Source organism: Dromiciops gliroides, chromosome 6 (assembly GCF_019393635.1).
Source record: "Dromiciops gliroides isolate mDroGli1 chromosome 6, mDroGli1.pri, whole genome shotgun sequence".
Classification (NCBI taxonomy): domain Eukaryota; kingdom Metazoa; phylum Chordata; class Mammalia; order Microbiotheria; family Microbiotheriidae; genus Dromiciops; species Dromiciops gliroides.
The window spans coordinates 198,419,213-198,438,523 of NC_057866.1; the positions used below are offsets into that span (position 1 = coordinate 198,419,213).

The 19,311-nt window shown below is 36.4% G+C and overlaps 1 protein-coding gene across 4 annotated transcripts in view; it reads left to right on the top strand.

The window, feature by feature from the left end:
• Window positions 1-19,311, top strand: part of WDR17 (WD repeat domain 17) — a 133,865-nt gene that overhangs the window by 86,918 nt on the left and 27,636 nt on the right. For all 4 annotated transcript variants that reach the window (XM_043973473.1, XM_043973474.1, XM_043973475.1 and 1 more), the window contains 9 exons: window positions 493-657; window positions 2,578-2,780; window positions 4,359-4,508; window positions 4,594-4,724; window positions 5,059-5,184; window positions 6,806-6,961; window positions 8,984-9,048; window positions 17,561-17,693; window positions 18,720-18,811. In XM_043973473.1, coding sequence (XP_043829408.1) covers window positions 493-657; window positions 2,578-2,780; window positions 4,359-4,508; window positions 4,594-4,724; window positions 5,059-5,184; window positions 6,806-6,961; window positions 8,984-9,048; window positions 17,561-17,693; window positions 18,720-18,811 — 1,221 coding nt within the window. The remainder of the gene's footprint in view (window positions 1-492; window positions 658-2,577; window positions 2,781-4,358; window positions 4,509-4,593; window positions 4,725-5,058; window positions 5,185-6,805; window positions 6,962-8,983; window positions 9,049-17,560; window positions 17,694-18,719; window positions 18,812-19,311) is intronic.

Consider the following 19,311-nt stretch of genomic DNA (forward strand, 5'->3'; position numbering starts at 1 on the left):
CAATTTGTAAATGGGCAAAGGTCAGATTAAAGTCAATATATTTATTGATGCTTTAAATGTTATGATCTACAGACAGAAGCCTGCCCACTTTGTGGGTGGGTAGGATTTCCTGTCTGCAAATGGTCAGAAGGATTAAGTTTAGAAATCAAATGAAGGACCAACTACAGGCATGCTTTGAAAGTGGATTTGCAGTAAGACAAATGCAAATATTCCTCACTCGGATAAAATAGAATCACAATGGGACAGTCCTAGAGAAAGTATGTATAAGATGGTCTCTAATGGGACAGGTACATTTCTGCATATGAGCTATCATATAAAAATATAGAGAAATATAGTATGTTTTTATTTGTTTAGCTGGGTTTTAGTCTAAATTTTTCATAGGCACCAAAACAACCCCCCTTCCATATTTAGAAATTAGACTAGCTATTTTAAAGTTTGTATTAACACTATCAGAAATACCCAATTCTGATGGTCACGTTGATAATATTGCAGAGACATGATAGCTACTGGCTGTGAAGACAAAAATGTCCGTGTTTATTACTTAGCCACCAGCTCTGATCAACCACTGAAGGTGTTTACTGGACATACTGCAAAGGTGTTTCATGTAAGATGGTCTCCCCTGAGGGAAGGAATACTTTGCAGTGGTTCTGATGATGGGTATGTATTCTTGGATTCTAAATGCTTGATTCTTGTTCTAAATGTCTGTGCCTAAATTCTAGTGCCTAGGATCTAAACTTGATGAAGTACTAAAACCAGAGACCTTAATTTTACCATGACATAGGTTATAAAAGCCAAGTTGCTAATTAATTAAGAAATCTCTTAATAATATCTAATTATGTTCAACCACAATGGGCAGCATGATACTGTGGGAAAATACTGCATTTGGAATCATTCAATTTGTGTTCAAATTTTGCCTGGCCATTTACCAACTGTATTAACAAATCCTTTTACCTTTCTATGTCTCAGTTTCCTCATATTTATAATGAAAGAACTATGAGAAATAGTAGGAGTGAGCCCCAGATCACCTACCCCATGCCAAGACTCCACTGCTATGGCCAAGCAAAAGGTCCATAAAACACAAAGTTAAGGGTGAACTGCAGAGTTGGTTGTCATGGTTATTTGCTAAGCCTCTTCCAATGCCAAAACTGAAACCAAAAAAGACCCTGGTAAAGAAAGGTCAGGTGCCCTATCCACTGACCCATCTAGCTGCCTCTATACTTTGACTAGTTTTATTTTAAAAAAAATTAGGATCCAGCTACAAAATTATTTAAAGCAATCTAGTTAATTTACTTAAAACGGAACAAGTATTTAACAATCAAGTACATTTCTGTTTAGAGGCTTTGAAATTTGTCTGGCATATCACCCAATTTAATAAATTATCATTATAATTATGACATTTTATAGGGTATTAATTTCTCATATCACTCCTGATGGGAGATTTGTGTGGGTGAGAGTGAATAACTCTGTGGGGATTTCTAGTTTCTTAGGCTTAACTATCATACATTATGGCTCCCAAATACATGCAGTGGGGCATGCAGAGCCAACCATACCTTAAGAACGAAAACATATGCTCCTATTGTTCCTTCAAAAGCATTGAGTAACTGTATCATAGATTTAAATCTGGAAGAGACCTTAGAAGCCTTGTAGTCCTTCATCCTCACCCTATCCCCATCTATTTACAGTTCATATAAATATTTGAGAATAATAATGAATGAAGTCTTTTAAATTGTTTATTATGTACAAAGTACTGTGCTAACCACTGGGGATACAAACAGATGATTGATACACAGGCATATTTTAATAAATAAAATCTACAAATGTAGATTTGTAGTATGTTTGAAATTAAAGTATTTTTAATCAGAGGTTAATTTTCATAGTGATAGTTAAAATTTTATTTAAGTTAATAAAAGATCTGCACTGACCAAAGTAACAGTACTATTGATGCACACACAAAAAGATGTAGAAATAAATAAGGAATATAGTATTTTTGTCCATAAGCATAATTATTTACTGTTTCCTAAATTTAAAAAAATAACACATTTTTGCAAGTATTAATTTCCATTGTTGTAATTGTCAGGGATTTTATTTTATTTGCATTGTATTATTGTTATTTTTAAACTGTCCAAATAGTGTTGTAGAAGAAATTCAGCAAACTAAGCTATATTTTTTCTTTGGTTATAGTTAATATGAAGATTTGCTATCTTGTAAAAATTACTTCTTTGTATAAATACTAAAGCACCAAACTTTTGATATATTTATAAGAAATATAAAATAAAACTATAAAAATTACATCATCTAAATTATTTGCTGCAAGAAGCAAATTACCAATAATTTTAAGGCTACTAAATAATATTTCAGTTATTATCTTGAAATAGGCTATTAATTCAAAAGCTATATATTTCTAATTGTGTTATTCTAGCCTCGTTACATTTAATTTTCATGTGCTGTGAAACATGAGGTTGTTTTAATGCATTCTAGAAACATAAAGAAATGAATACTAAGTGATAATGTTATACTTTTGGACAATTTAATCTTTTAGGTAAATTATAGTTGATGTTTTCTCTCTCCTATTTTCAGTACTGTTCGAATATGGGATTATACACAAGATGCTTGTATAAATACACTTACTGGACATACTGCACCTGTTCGGGGATTAATGTGGAACACAGAAATCCCTTATCTCCTAATATCAGGCAGCTGGGATAGTACCATCCGGGTGTGGGATACTCGAGAAGGAACCTGTTTGGATACAGTACATGACCATGGTGCAGATGTATATGGTAACTAATGTCTTTGCCTCTAAAATTCCTTCTTTTATTAACAGTTCCTGCATTTTATGAATATCCATTTATTTGTTTAGTTAAATAATTAACATTTGACTAAAATATTGAATCATGTTAAGAACAGGAAACCAGATCACTAACCACACCCAAACTGATGGCCCTAAATTCTTGTGGGGAGAATTTAGTGGGTCTATTGGGGTTCCCAAAGTAGCTGCTCTGGGGAGCCTAATCCATGATGCTTTGGTTCCTAAGCATTTTATTGAAGTGATGGGGAGGAGAATGGGTAAGCATCCTTCAATTTCTCCAAATTTGGAAATGATCTCTCTTTGATTATGTATTCGTCTCATAGCTAGTAACTTGCTTTCAGCTGCTACCTAATAGAATCATATATATTTTGTAGACATTTAATAAATCATATTAACTGATTGACACATTTTTATCTGTAGTGTTATGATTCACTTCCCTTAAAAATAGCTTTATGGTTTTAAAAATCATGTCCTACATTTCTTTCTTTATATAAAACCCTTTTTAGTTTCAGACATACTGAAGGTTTGTTTTTTTCCAGAAGTATTTGACTTTTAAAAGACAAGAAGAAATGTTGAGATCCTTTCAATGAATTCGTTTGTACTTCTATGGATAGGCCTTATAGAATAATAGTTCCTTGAAGAATTTTTGAAACTATTTCATGTGTTTATGGCTCTTAGGGGCACCTAGGTGGTGCAGTGGATACAGCACTGGCCCTGGAGTCAAGAGAACCTGAGTTCAAATCTGTTCTCAGATACTTGACACCTACTAGCTGTGTGATCCTGAGCAAGTCACTTTACTCCAATTGCTTCAAATATCCAGGGCCATCTCCAGTCATCCTGATGTATATCTTGCCACTGGATCCAGATGGCTCTGGAGGAGAGAGTGAGGCTGGTGACTTTGCACAGCCCTTACTCACTTAAAACCACTTCACTGCAAGTCATGACATCACCCCCAGATGTTATGGTCCTCTTTGAGAATGAATGACAAACCACAAACAAACAACATGGCTCTTAGGTAATCAAGAGCTCAGCTAGAGAAAAGTGGGAGAAGGGAATAATTACTTTGATTGGAGCCACTGGTGAAGGCCTTGAGTAACTATGTAGAGCAACCATGTTCCTAGTTGAATAATTCTCTTTAGTGACTTCTAGACAACCAGAAAATGTACACTGCTATCACAGCACTAACATGGACATAAGCCTGAACTGTAACATCTCACTCTGCAAGTCTCCCTAACCTGCAATATCCACCCCCAACAACCAAGGATGCTTTTGTCAAAACTGGACAAAAAGTATCTACTATGCCAAGAAAAAGTACTGACTTTAGTCCAAAAATACAAGCAACTGATTAGAATAAAGATGTTAGACAGTTCTGTGCATTATGTGATAAAAACGTAATTAGGACATATTTCTGATATCAATTCTTAATTATTCACAGTGCCTTTATATCAAGTTTAATTTTGTAGGTCTTTTGTTAGATTTATACATAAAATGTAAATTATCTTGAAATATTTTTGCTTTAGGTTAAATAGCTTTAAATCTCTCCATTTAGGGTTAACATGCCACCCGAATCGCCCCTTTACTATAGCATCATGCTCCCGGGATTCCACAGTGAGACTCTGGTCATTAATATCTCTAATCACTCCTCTACAAATAAACATCCTGGCAGACAGATCTTGGGAAGAAATCATTGGCAACACTGGTACTGAACACATACCCATTTTAAATTTTCTTAGCTAATATTTTACAAGAAACTGTTTTTCTCACTTACTGAATTTCTACTCCAGATCGTGCTATGGAATCAGGTGCACTACCTCTCTTGTGTGGCAAAGTATCAAGAGAGATTAAACAAGACGTAGAAAAACTGACAAGTAATCTGCGAGGGAGAAAACTAAGATGGTTTTCAGAATGTTTATCAGTGAGTACTGTACAACTTCAGTATGGACTTTTAGGTACAGTCAGGCACTGTGGGCTTTTTTCCTTTTTATTTTATTTTTTTTAAATAGCATTCAGCAGAATGCAATAATGAAATGGACTCTGGACAAATCACATTAAGTTCTTTGAACATCAATTTCTTTATGAGTCATGTAAATCATACTACTTGCATTATGTACTTCAAAGGAATTCTATGGGGGAAATCCTTTGTAAACTTTATAGGGCCATATAAGTGAGAACTATGATGATGATAGTGGTGTTTTTAAAAGACCTTACATTCACTGTGGTATATCTGACGTTTCCATTTTAATCTTTAGCCTCCAGGAGGCAGCAAAAATTTATGGGACCTAGTTGCAGTAATACAAGGACAAGACGATAGCTTACTTCCCCAGGACTACTCCAAAGGAATTATGCATATGAAACATCTGGTTAGATTTAAAACTGTAAGTAAAGCAAACAAACAAGCCCTCTGCTCTTCATGACATTGAAGTTGGAGGAAACTCTCTTCACAGGTGGTCATGAAAAGAAAAAAGGTGCCAAAGTTTGTTCATATTCTCTTGAGTCATTTTCCAGACTTAGAAGCAACTACAAATAAAGCATCACAGTGAGTTAATAATTCACTCATTGTCTTTTGTCCAGTACTTCATATGTTTATGTATCTTGCATCAGTGATGTAGGCCAGTGAGCAATGCTCTGGGGCTGGCTCATAAAGGAGTAGCAATTCCCTCTACAATGTTCCTAACAAGGGGCCACTCAGCTTTCTCTTAAAGACATTCAGTGACGGGAGACTCACAGCTTCTCTAGGTAGACCCCTGTTGTTTTTGGATAACTGTGTTAGGAACTCTTCTTTATGACATCTCTTGTTTGGGATACTATGCTTCCCCTAATGAGGCCCAAGATTGAATTAGCTATTTTGGCTATCATGTCATATTGCTGATTATCTGAAAAACAATATGTGTAATCAAGAAATAAAGTAAAGCACAGTCTAGTCTATCCTTCCAAATAAATTTTCACGGAGTACAATGTTTCTAAAGCCTTTGAATGCTACAAGAAGCCTCCCTGAGCTCCTTTAGCCACACCACTTCATTAAACAATTATGAAGTTGCTGTATCAACCCCATAGTCTAGTGTTAAAATTCTTATCAGGGTTTGGGTCCTTTGGGGCATATTGGAATTCTAAGTAAAAACCACCTCATTGGGAGTCCTGACCAGGTGTCACAAGAGCTCGCTTATCTCTGGATACCTCAGATTCTGAGGCCAAGACAGGGATATTTTGTATATTCACAATGAAATAGTCATCTAGAGTATGAAGTCAATAAGCAAGTTTGTGTTAGATGATTTTTAAAGTTGCTAAGGTCTTAGAGAGAGGAAAAAAGGTCTGTAAACACAGAATTCTTAAACTGGTGATCTGTCTCATAAATTCAGTATTGTTGGTCACAGCGAAGACCAAATGAGAGAATTGTTGACTCACTACAAATCACTTTGGGATGAATAACTCAAAATGTATTGGCTATTTAGAGTGGGTCAATCATTTTTGGTTTTGTTTTTTGTTTTGTTTTGTTTTGTTTTTGTGGGGCAATGAGGGTTAAGTGACTTGCCCAGGGTCACACAGCTAGTAAGTGTCAAGCATCTGAGGTCGCATTTGAACTCAGGTCCTCCTGAATCCAGGGCCAGTACTTTATCTACTGCACCACCTAGCTGCCCCCAGGGTCAATCATTTTTGCATTTGAAAGACAAAATATTTTTCATCCTTTGATCCCAGATGTATGATTTAGTCATTAGCACCCCCTATTGGTTTTTGTAACTGCAACTATCTTCTGTACCTGGGTATTATTAAAAATGCTATCTTTCCTCTGCGCCAAGGAAGTCTTAGTTCTTTCTGTTAACTGATGAGATGGTGCTAGTAACAGTTTTAGGTAATGGATATTTTTTAATGGATTTCATGATTCCAATATTAAAACTTGTTTGGGTTTTTTTTTTTTTTTGTGGTCCATGTACTTTTATTATTCGCTATTTGCAATAGCTATTGTATCACGGAATTCATGAAATAATTTCCTTTTTCCAGTCCAAAGCACAAGAACTAACAACAGTCAAGATGTCCAAGTTTGGAGGTGGTATTGGTGCACCTAGTAAGGAGGAACGACTGAAGGAAGCTGCTGAGATACACTTGAGATTAGGACATATTCAAAGATACTGTGAGCTTATGGTTGAACTTGGAGAGGTAAGATGCCTTAGAGCAAATTATAATCACAGCTGAAAGCTGTTTACTAAATCTATCCAATAACTTTCTGATTAACGATCAGATCAAAATACATACATGTATACAAGGAGTAGCACCAGTTTGGAAGTAGAATTACAAATAAATTTAAATACTCTTTTTGGAGGTCTTTAACCCCCTTCCCACCATGGCCTGTTCCTATCATTTTGTTTCTAGAATATTGTTGTTAATATTGATAATTGAAAGTAGGAAGTAAAACTAACAGCTGAACCTCAAAACAACCAGATGAGGCATTTCCACAGAAAAGCATCAGTTAAAGGGGCCTGGGAAATTAAAATATCATAACCCTGATGTCATAGAGCAAACTTTTGTGATGATTATTTCATTTTTTTTTTTAGTGAGGCAATTGGGGTTAAGTGACTTGCCTAAGGTCACACAGCTAGTAAGTGTTAAGTGTCTGAGGCTGGATTTGAACTCAGGTCCTCCTGAATCCAGGGCCGGTGCTCTATCCACTGCGCCACCTAGCTGCGCCGATTATTTCATTTTCACAGTTTATTATTATATTAAATGTTTTTTTATTGAAGGCTCCAAAGTACTCTACTATACATTTACACATACAGATATAAAAGTCAAAATTTTGGATTCATTTTATCTGTGTCATAATCTCAAAGCTGAACAGTGATTTTAAATCAATACAGTAACAAAGTGATACCTTTGAGGGAACACTAGTTAGAAAAGCATATAGTTTAGGAGTAACTGTAACAAATTACTCCAATAAAGAATCAGCTTTGGTGTTTGAAAGAATTTCAGCAATTAAGTCCTATGTACCCATTATCAGGACTACTTCTTAACATAAAATTAATTCAAAGTCAAGGAAGAAATGGAAAAAATAATTCTTGATAAAAATATAAATTTCACCAGATGTAATTAATCTAATTTAGAATCATAATTACTTTAAAATGGCTACCTCATCCAACCATCTACCTAAGGATCCCATTTTTCTGTTTGACCGTTGGATTAGGTACACCACGAGATTCAAAGACTTCAGGATTCTAGGTATTTTTGTCCTCAATCCTTTAAAAATAAGGTACTGATAATTTTTCACAGTCACATGCTTAGTATTCTTGTTTTTGTTGTGGATTTAATAGCATAAATAAAGGGAAATCCTCACTAAATAGCTAGCAAATATATCCTTCAAAATGCTGTAATGCAAAAGGAAAACTTATTTTAGTGCATAATTCACTTCATCTTTCTTCCACATTACTCTTACTATTGGAAAGACTAACAGCTTTCAAAAATAATTTCTATAGATAATATAATTTTCACAGTATTATAGATTATGAAATTATTTATTTTTTCAATAACCAACTTTAATTACAAAGCTGAATACTAAAAACAAAACCTTGTATTATTTAATAAAAACAGGTCCCAATAAAGCAAGTAAGTAAGCATTATAGGAATGATTTACTGCTTGCTCTACAGAGAAAAATTTTATGGAATAATGCCAAAGGAGATAGAAGAATGAAAAGATAAATAAGTATCTTTTTAGCCCAAATGCTTAAGTTGAAATTAAAATCAATTGAGAAGTCTTTTCTTCTAAAAGGCACATTTCTAACTTTGTTTTCCTTCACTGAATAGCTAAAATTTATATAGCCCTTTAAGGCTTGCAAAGCACTTTACAAACATTATCTCATTTTAGTGTCACAACTACTCTGGGAGGCAGGCGCTGTTATTATCTTCATTTTAAAGGTGAAGAAACTGAGACAGAGGTTCACACAGCTAGTAAGAGTCTGAGACTGGATTTGTACTGGATTTTTACTTCATCTATAATATTTGTTTGCTTCAATGTTAGCAGGTCACCCTTTTTTAAAAGAATAAATAATAATACTTTTCTATAGATGACATGAAACAGGAATAAAAATTATCTCTGTTGAAATCTCTTTTCCTTTGGAAAGTGAGAAATACTTAATTTAAGGGTGAAATGTGTCTGCAATCCACATAGCTATGGTGTGTTTTCTGTTCTAGTGGGACAAAGCACTATCAGTTGCACCAGGAGTCTCAATGAAATATTGGAAGAAGTTAATGCAGAGGTAAGATGAAACCTGTGAATACACGATTATGCTCATGTAACAGTTGGCCTTGTAACAAAGGACAGGGAAGCTTTTTGGGTAGTTAGATAATGGCCATGACTGGATGATCACTTCTTTTCTTTCCTATTACACATGAAATATTTGAAATCTAGTGGTATCATCCTTTGCTGAGGTTCAGGATAGAAGATACTTTTCTTGTTTGTTCTGAAGGGAAGTAGTTCCATCCCAAACTTATAGGGTAACATTATTCTAAAGAAGTTAAGCTTCCCAACAGTTAAATTAATCTTAGTCATCATATCTTCCTCACCCTCACCACCATATATTTACTACACAAAAGACAATCAGAGATAGTAAGCAATCATATCTATCAATGCAAACAAGTAAGACAGTAATTGGAGAAGCCATATGGAATAAGTCTAGGTGATGGAATACATAAGAGTTAGGGGGCTGGGGGCAGCTAGGTGGCACAGTGGATAGAGCACCTGCCCTGGAGTCAGGAGGACCTGAATTAAAATCCAGCCTCAGTCACTTTACACTTACTAGCTGTGTGACCCTGGGCAAGTCACTTAACCCCAATTGCCTCACCAAAAAAAAAAAAAAAGAGTTAGGGGGCTGGACAACCCAAGAACAAGACAGAATTTTAGCTCAGCCATAGAGAGAAGTGTTTCATCTAATGGGTCCCCTCTTAGCAATCCCTATGGATGGAGGGACTGGGAATTAGGAAGGACGTTAGAGTTCCAGCTTTTTCTCCCATGTCTGTAGCCCCAAGGGTTTCCTTCCTTGACTTCTCACTTCCTGAAGTTTCTCAGCCAATCAGCCGTCATGTCCCTCTACACATGCACAGAATCACAGGACCACCCTTAAGGAGCCACTAGGTCTGCCAGTGGTAGGGCTACAATCGTATACTAAGAAGGAAGCAAAACGAACAACTAAAATGGTGTTTTTTGAATGTTCTTCCAGTTGATCTCTATGATCATTCTTTTCCATGACTTCCTGTTTTGTATAATAAATCACTTACCCTCACTCGGCCTCAGGTTCTTTGTCTGTAAAAGGAGGGAATCTGTGGGCCAGAGATTGAGTGTTTGAAGGTATCTTAACCATTTAGTCTAGCTCCTTCATTTTGAGCATGAAGAAACTGATTCATAGAGATTAAGTGATTTATCCAGAGTCATACACCTGTTGTCAGTAATGGAACTCTTCCTGATGCCAAGCCTAGCATTCTCTCCATTATTTCAGAAAATTGCAAAGGGAAGATTTGGACACAGTTCCCCTGACTCCCAATATAGCCCCATTTCGCTGCACCAATCTCCCAAACAAGCTTCAAGCTTTTTCGCCTGGTATTCGAGGTACTGGGTAATCTGGTTCCACTGCACTTCCTATTCCATCTCCCATGACCTCCACACATTCTGTCATTCTATTCTCTGTCCTGTGAACACACCTTGTTCTCTCCCACGATGTGCTTCTGCTCATATTGTTCCATCTGCCTAGAATGCTTCCAGTTCCCCATCACGTCTTTATTCCTACCCATCTTTCAGCGTTCCATTCACATGCCACATCTGCCAAGAAGCTTCCCGTGACCCTCCCAATAGCCAGGGATTTTGTTCTGCCCTAAGGTGCTTATTATGACATTGTGAATAGTACCTTGTGTTTACATTTTATTCTCCACTCCACTTAGCTTGCATTCCTAAACTGAACTTCATACTTTCCCCCCAAGCCCAGCCTCATGCATTATAAAGGGACATGATTCCAGGCTCAGTACTCTCCTCCTTTCTACTGTCTGACTTTTGGCCTTTCATTAGTCCTTAGATTCTCCAGTAGTTGTGAAGGAGCAAAAGAGGAAGCAAAACTTAATTTAGTTGCAGTGTTAAAAAATTTGTTGATGGTAAAGGAAGCTATGTTATATGGTGTGTTTTTGTGTCATCTGGGAATTTTAATTATCTATCGCCTCTTTCTCCATTATCATGAATAAATAAATAAATAAATAAGTTGGATGTATTGTATTTTCCTCACAAGTATTAAAGGGTACAATCAAAATCCAAATTTCTCTGTGCAGTTTTTAAAGTTTTGGTTTTTTCCCAATGAACCTTTGTTTATTCCTTCTTCCACTTACCTATTCTAGGAATGGCTGGCCCAATTCACAGTTCTGCCAATGGTGCATTAATGTGCTGCTTTCCTATTAACCCTCCAACATTAGTCATTTATGTTTCTGTCCACTTTATTTATCTGATTTGTGTAAGATGAAACATCAAAGTTGATTTTATTTGTATTTCTCTATTTATCAATAGTGGAGTATTAATATTAATGTGGAGTATATTTGTAATATGGCTATAGATAGGTTGGATTTCTTCCCTTGAGAACTGCCTCTTCATATTGGCCCATTTATCAACTGGGAAATGGTTCTTTTTGTCACAAATATGAATTAATTCCTTATATAATTTGGAAATGCGATCTTTCATGTTGTGCAAAAGTTTGTTTTTTTTTCCTTCTGAACGAACTATTTCCCTTTAAATCTGATCTGCATTGTTTTTGTTGGTATAAAACTTTTTAAATATTATGTAATCAAAATCAGTTATTTTATCTTCTGTGATTCTTTCTATCCCCTTGTTTGGTCATGAACTCTTCCCTATCCACAAATCCAAAAGATAATTTTTTCCTTCTTGTTCTAGTTATTTTATTATATGACCTTTTATAGCAGGATCATGAACTCAAAAGGAATCAATCATACTCTCAAATAAGGCAATAGCAAAAATGAATTGGATTAAAAGAGATAAAAAGGAAAAGCACATTTTGCTCAAAAGTTACCAGAGGCAATAAATTAATATCAATACTTGACAAATATCTACCTAATGTTATAGCATATAAATATGAAGAGGAAAAACTAAAATTACTTATAGAGTGAAATAGACCATAAAACTATAATAGTGAAGGACCTCGGTGTATCCCTTTTTAATCTAGACAAATTGAACTGAAAATAAATAAGAAAGAAATTAAAGTTCTGAATAGAATTTTGGAAAATTTTGAGATGATAGCTCCTTAGCAATTAATGGATAAAAATAGGAAGTGCATACATATTTTTTATCTGCACATGGCATCTTTATAAAAATTGACCATGGGCATGGAAACTCTTCAAACAAATACAGAAAAGCAGAAATATTAAATAAATATTAAACAAATTTTACTGGCAACAATGCAATAAAATTATATTAATGTATTATATATAATGTAGGACCATCGAAGAAAGGGTTAAAAATTAACTGGAATATATATAACTAAAGAATTGGTGGGACGAAGAATAAATCATAAGATCATTTACTAAAGTAATGACCACAGCACATCAAAATTTGGGGGATACAGCCAAAAGGTATATTATGAAACACTTTTATCATCAAAAGAAAGAAAGAATAGATTAACAAATTGTGCATGCAACTAAAAACTAGAAAAATCAACAAATTTTAAAAAACCAATTAAAACCAAAAAAAGAAATTTTGAAAACCAAAGATTAATAAAGCTAAAAGTTTAAATGTGGAATTAATTATTAAAAGTAGGGACTGTTAAAATATGATAAAATAAGCAAACTATTAGCTAAGTTGATTTTTAAAAAAGGATAAGTAGAGGGGTTTTTTGTTGTTGTTTTGTTTTGCTTTGTTTTGTTTTTTTGCAGGGCAATGAGGAGTAAGTGACTTGCGGAGGGTCACACAGCTAGTAAGTGTCACGTTTCTGAGGCTGGATTTGAACTCAGGTCCTCCTGAATACAGGCTAGTGCTTTATCCACTGTGCCACCTAGCTGCTCCCTAGGTAGAAGGTTTGGGGTTTTTGGTTTGTTTGTTTGTTTGTTTGTTTGTTTGTTTTTTTGGCACTAGGTAGAGTTTTAAGGAGAAATCAAAGGATACGATTTCAGGACACAAGTTGAACTTTTTCATTCACAAATATGGTTATGTTTATATATATATATATATATATATATATATATATATATATATATATATATATATATATATATATATATATATATATATATATATATATATATATATATATATATATATATAAAATTAACATTCTCAAAGCTGGAGAGGAGCTACAGCTGATTCTGTTCAAGCCATTCCCAGAACTCAGTGGTTTCTTTCCTGGAGGAAGCCCAGGAAGTTAAACCTCATCTCTAAGGTTTAGATCCTATGAAACACTATGTCCAAATAATCCAGGTATCCAGACTGTGAGGCTATTAAAATAGTTTAACTAATTGGATTACAAAGTTTGTTTATATATTGGTAAGACCAGTAACTAAAAGTTGGTGTCGAGCTCTTGGGCTCTTGACAGGATCTCACTGATCAATCACTTATCCCTGTGGAATTAAGAAGTGAGAAAAAAAGAGACCACACTTACTGACAGTGCAGCTTCCTGTTTCATAAAGCTAAGTCCTGAAAATTACCCCAGGAATCATCATTCAATCTTGGTTTCATTTTGAAAATACTGACTCTATAAACCCCCCAAAATTATCCCTGGTGTTCTTTCTTTTTGTCTCTTTTCTCCATGCATAGAGTATAATAGAATATATTGATACAGTAAAAGGATTTCCATCTAACCAAAAGATAATCCCTTCCCCTTTAAGAATCCTTTAATAGATTCAGATGACTTTCTGCTGGGATCCAGCATCGTAACAAGATTTTTAAGAAGGATAGTAATATATCTACTTAATGAGACCTGGTAACTCTGTTCCACCCTCATTTATTGAACTGTAGTTATGCCTCTAGGGTACAAGTAAGGAATAAATTTTTCTACCAGAGGTCATTGATCTGCTGAAAATTGCAGGCCTCCTCCAAATAAACAAAACAATTAAATAAGTAGAGACTAGACACCAAATTTTTAGTTGCCAGTTGCCATGGCAATGAAAACATTCCCTACCTACTCCTTTATTACCATACTTGACATAATGGTGACGAAGGATATGAGAAATAGAGGCTCTTGCTTACAGGAGAATGCTGCTGACCCAGGCTTGTGTCTTCAGAAGTACAGTCCCTAAGACTATAGTGTCTTAAGCCGTTCAGCCCTTAGCTGTGTAGCTGTGAACCTGGAGAACTCACTCGTCTCCAGTGAACTGCAGGGCAGGTTACTGGAGGACAATTTCACTGTGGGACCACCTTTTCTTTCATCAGCAAGAAGCATTTAAAGCATTTATCATTCCTCTTTTGGGCCTCTGGCATAACTACAGGAAAATGATCCATCATTTTGAGATTTGCGTTCAATTTGCTAAATGGCATATATCCATTACCATACTATCAGCCAATTAATGAGCACTTACTGAGCTCTCACTGTGTAGCAAGCATTGTGCTAGGTGCTAAGGATACAAAGAAAAGCACAGACTGTTCCTGCCATCAGAAAGCATTATGGAGAAGACAATCTAAATACAGAAGAATGTATACATGATATACCTAAAATGAATTCAGCTCGATGTCTCAGTGGATAGAGAGCTGGGCCTGGACTCAGGAAAACTCAGGGCCTTACTAGCAAGTCCCTTAAATCTCTATGGCTCAGTTTCCTCATCTATAAAATTAGCTGGAGAAGGAAATGGCAGACTACTCCATTGTCTCTGCCAAGAAAACTCCACATAGGGTCAGGAAGAGTCAGACATGACTGAAATGACTGAACAATAAGAAAGGAGACTCTACCAGACAGGGGGAACTGGGAGTTTTCAAAACTGTCCACATAGATGCCCATTTTGATCATAGCCTAAGAGAAATATTGATGGATAATCACAAAACCAAGTTATCGTAGTTTTTTTGTTTTTTGTGGGTATTTTTTGCAGGGCAGTGGGGGTTAAGTGACTTGCCCAGGATCACACAGCTAGTAAGTGTCAAGTGTCTGAGGCCAGATTTGAACTCAGGTCCTCCTGAATCCAGGGCCGGTGCTTTATCCACTGCACCACCTAGCTGCCCCCAAGTTATTATAATTTAACATTCATTCCTACAGTAGACATAGACTGGTCTTATCCTTTCTGTGAAGTACCATGCCTATCTATACTGGATATATGTACAGTCATTTAGTTTGACCTCATACCTCCTCAGTGAGCTTTTTTTTTTTTTTTTTTGCAGGGCCATGAGGGTTCAGTGACTTGTCCAGGGTCACACAGCTAGTAAGTGTCAAGTGTCTGAGGCGGGATTTGAACTCAGGTCCTCCTGAATCCAGGGCCTGTGCTTTATCCACTGTGCCACCTAGCTGCCCCCCTCAGGGAGCTTTCTAACACCACAAGTTGTTGCAGAGCAAGTGCTAGTCTACATTGGTAGAAAGAGTTTACATTCTGAGAGTTCCCTACAGAATGAATGAAATCACAGGTGTAGTCCCCTCTTCCCACCCCCAGCCCCAAATCTTTCTCAGGATTCTGCAGTGCTTCAGAATAATCATAAAATACAAATTATTATCATATATATGTGACCTATACCTATAGCTGGTATAAGAGATTGAACCAATTCTATGCTTAGCCTGTAACCAATTCTGAAAGTCCTCTCTCTCTCTCTCTCTTTCTCTCTCGCTCTCTCTCTCTCTCTCTCTCTCTCTCTCTCTCTCTCTCTCTCTCTCCTATCATCTTCAGGGCAGCTAGGTGGCACAGTGGATTGATTATTGGCCCTGAAATTGGGAGGACCTGAGTTCAAATCTCACTTCAGACACTTATTAGCTGTGTTACCCTGGGCAAGTCACTTAACTCTGATTGCCTTAAGAATAACCAGGGCCATCTCCAGGTGTCCTGAAGTATATCTTGCTACTGAACCCAGATGGCTCTGGAGGAGAGAATGAGGCTGGTGACTTTGCACAACTATTCCTCACTTCAATTCGCTGCAAGTCATGACATCACCCCAAAGTCATGGTCCTTTTTGAGAATGAAGGACAAAGAACAACAACATCACTATCATCTCTCTCTGTCTCTCTCTGTCTCTCTGTCTCTCTGTCTCTGTCTCTGTCTCTGTCTCTCTCTCCCCCTCTCTCCCTCTCCCTCTCTCCCTCCCTCCCTCCCTCCCTCCCTCCCTTTCTCTCTCTCTCTCATCTATCTCCCTGAAAAGCTGTTTATCTGTCATTTGCTTCTTCATTGTAAAAGGAGAACTTCCAGGGTCTATCATGTGTCTCAGAGCTACAACTGTCCTTGCAACTTTTCCCTCCCTTTTGCCACTTCATTCTACCCCTCGTGCCTTTTTTTGGGGTTGCCTTGCCATTTGCTGCCATTTTCCTTTTTTCCTGTTACTTTTTCTCCACACTTGCCCCTCACCATTCCCTTGAATTCATCTCTTCTCATTTTCTCTGCTGTATTCCAAAGTTTTGTTTCTTTAAGCTCTTAGTTCACCAACCAATGCCAACACTCCCTTGAACTTCAGGTTTTTTAGTCATCAAACTGAACAATCATAGTGCTTTCCTAATGCTTCATTTAATTTTTTAAAAGTTTTTTTTTCCCTCTTGTCTTCTCTGCACTATTAGTTTTCCCTGATTTCCATTGCTAAACACTTACCAGTTACTAGGAGAACTTACTAATGGTGAAAACAAGACAATCAAAAAATAATGGACATAAAAACATAAACCACAGAAAAGGGAACAAGTGACTCCCAAAACACTCAAGAAATTTGCAGCTATAGAATATCATATGTATCTTTTATTACCCATAGGGCATTGATTTTTCTACTGGGATCATGTTTCTCACTTCAGTGATGTGGTACTTCATGATGAGGATAAAAGGGAAGACATTTGCAGAATGAAGTTTTCCTCTTAATTCTTGTTTTCGTTACCAGATTTCTTGCAGACCAGTTTCATAACAAAGATGGAATATTTTAAAACTGTGCCTTCCCCTCTTAGATCCCTTTTATCCATTCTGATCTATTCATCTAGTCTTGTCGGTGCCTGGGCATTTACCTGTCGTTTCCCCCATTGGAATGGTATGCTCCCTGTCTTTTGCCTTCCTTTGTATCCCTGGTGCCTATTAGCCCAGTGTCTGGCAGACAGCAAAGACTTAGTAAATGCTTGTTGGACGGCAGGCTATGACTGAAAAGGTGAGGGCATTAGATCTCTAGAAACTTCAAGAGTCAATGCTTCAAGACAGCAAAGAAATGGCCATTGTATCTATCAGTTCAGTTATAAAGTTTTCATTTTGTGCCCTTGAGAAAGATAGGAAATTGTTCTCCCCCCCGATGCCTTCACTGCCAATGGATTATTAGGTTAAACGAAGTTAAGAAACTTTCTGTGGGCTGGCAGGCATGTTACTTAGTTTACCTGTGATTCTTTTCTCTAAAGAAGGAATGTGCTATAATGTAAGAACATGGGAAAATCTCGATTCTGACAGTTACCTGAGTGAGCATGGGCACACGCTTTCTCTGAGCCTTAGTTTCTTTCTGTCTAAAATGGGGACAATAACACCAACAAGACTTGTGAAGACCACATGAGATCATGTATGCAAAATGTTTTGGAAACCTTAAGATTTTATATAAAATTAATTTAATATTAAAATTTTATAATTGGGATTTTTGTTTTTTATTAGGAGAGCAGATCAATTAATCCTGGAAGTAAATGATGATGTCATCCCATATTGCATAGCTACTGGGGATGTGAAAAAGCTACTTAATTTTTTCACTTCAAGAGGTCAGCTTAAAGAAGCCCTCCTTGTTGCCCAGGTATGATAAAGGACTAATGTAACTCTCTTTCTTTCTTTTCTTTTTTTTTTTTTTGCAGGGCCATGAGGGTTAAGTGACTTGTCCAGGGTCACACAGCTAGTAAGAGTCAAGTGTCTAAAGCCATATTTGAACTTGGTCCTCCTGAATCCAGGGCTGGTGCTTTATCCACTGCACCACCTAGCTGCCCCTAATGTAACTCTCATACACCATGACAGAGCTGGTGATTATTTTATGAAGTAGGAAGCTGGATTAAAAAAAAATTATATGGAATATATGTGAGTGTACATGTATGTATATGTATATATTTATTACATATTCTGGGTGTGTATAGAGTTTTTAAAATTAAAAAAAATAATAAATCATCATTTGCTTAAAGTTGCCTCTGCTGGTGACACATGGCCTTAGTAACATTTTTTTTTGCCATTAACTTTTTAAAGACAACTTCTCTCATCCTTTATGAGAAACATCATGGTGTGTAGAGAGAGAGGGGCAACCATAGAATCAGGATGAGCCAGGTTCAAGTCTGGCTCTTAGGCCTACAATACAAGTTAAAGGATTCTGAGTAAGAGACTTGGACTTTCTGTGCCTTGAAGCACCTCTAGGACTGTATGGGGATGTTACTGATACATTGTGGATCTGTGTGGTAGATGGCATTTCCTATGCCAATGACATCACAGATCTGAAACAAAAAAACACTCTCCTTTTTTGTTTTGTTTTGTTTGTTTGTTTTTGGTAGGGCAACGAATATTAAGTGACACACCCAGGGTCACACAGCTAGTAAGTTTCAAGTGTCTGAGGCCAGATTTGAACTCAGGTCCTCTGAATCCAGGGCTGGTGCTTTATCCACTGTGCTACCTAGCTGCCCCCCAAACCACATGTCTCCTAATAGAATTCCACATTATAAAAGATGTTTCAAACAAGTAGTTATGTACTAAAGTATACATTTGATGTTATTTAATTCTAAAGTGAAGTCTTCTGAATATGTCAAACTGGAAACAGTTTTACCAATGTTAATTTAATTTCTAGGCTGCTTGTGAGGGAAATATACAGACTCCACAAGTGTCTGTACATAATGGATCTTCATATTCTGATGGAAACAACGTGGATGATTACAATGAGTGAGTGATATATACATATGTGTATATATGTGTAGTTGTTGTTACTATGGTTGCCATTTATTATTTCTTAACTCTGGTCTTTACTTTCTTGGTCATGTAGAGAAAGGGATGACCTATACAGCCCATTATAATTTTCTCCTCCATTCAGGCCCTTTGCAAAAATCTGAAAGGGAGATTTGCTGGCAGGAGTGAAGCAGTCTGTATACATCTATATGCTACTGTTAGGAAAGCTAAAGAAATTGAGGAGAGAGAGAATTGGGAAACTTGGAGAATATACGCAGAACTTTAGATTAATAAGGAAGTAATTGTATTTTTAAAAATTGGGATGCTGCTCTTTCACTGTAAAATGTAAGAAATTTTAGTTTTAATTTTTTTTTTTTAATTTTTGCAGGGCAATGGGGGTTAAGTGACTTGCCCAGGGTCACACAGCTAGTAAGTGTCTAAGGCCGGATTTGAACTCAGGTACTCTTGAATCCAGGGCTGGTACTTTATCCACTGCA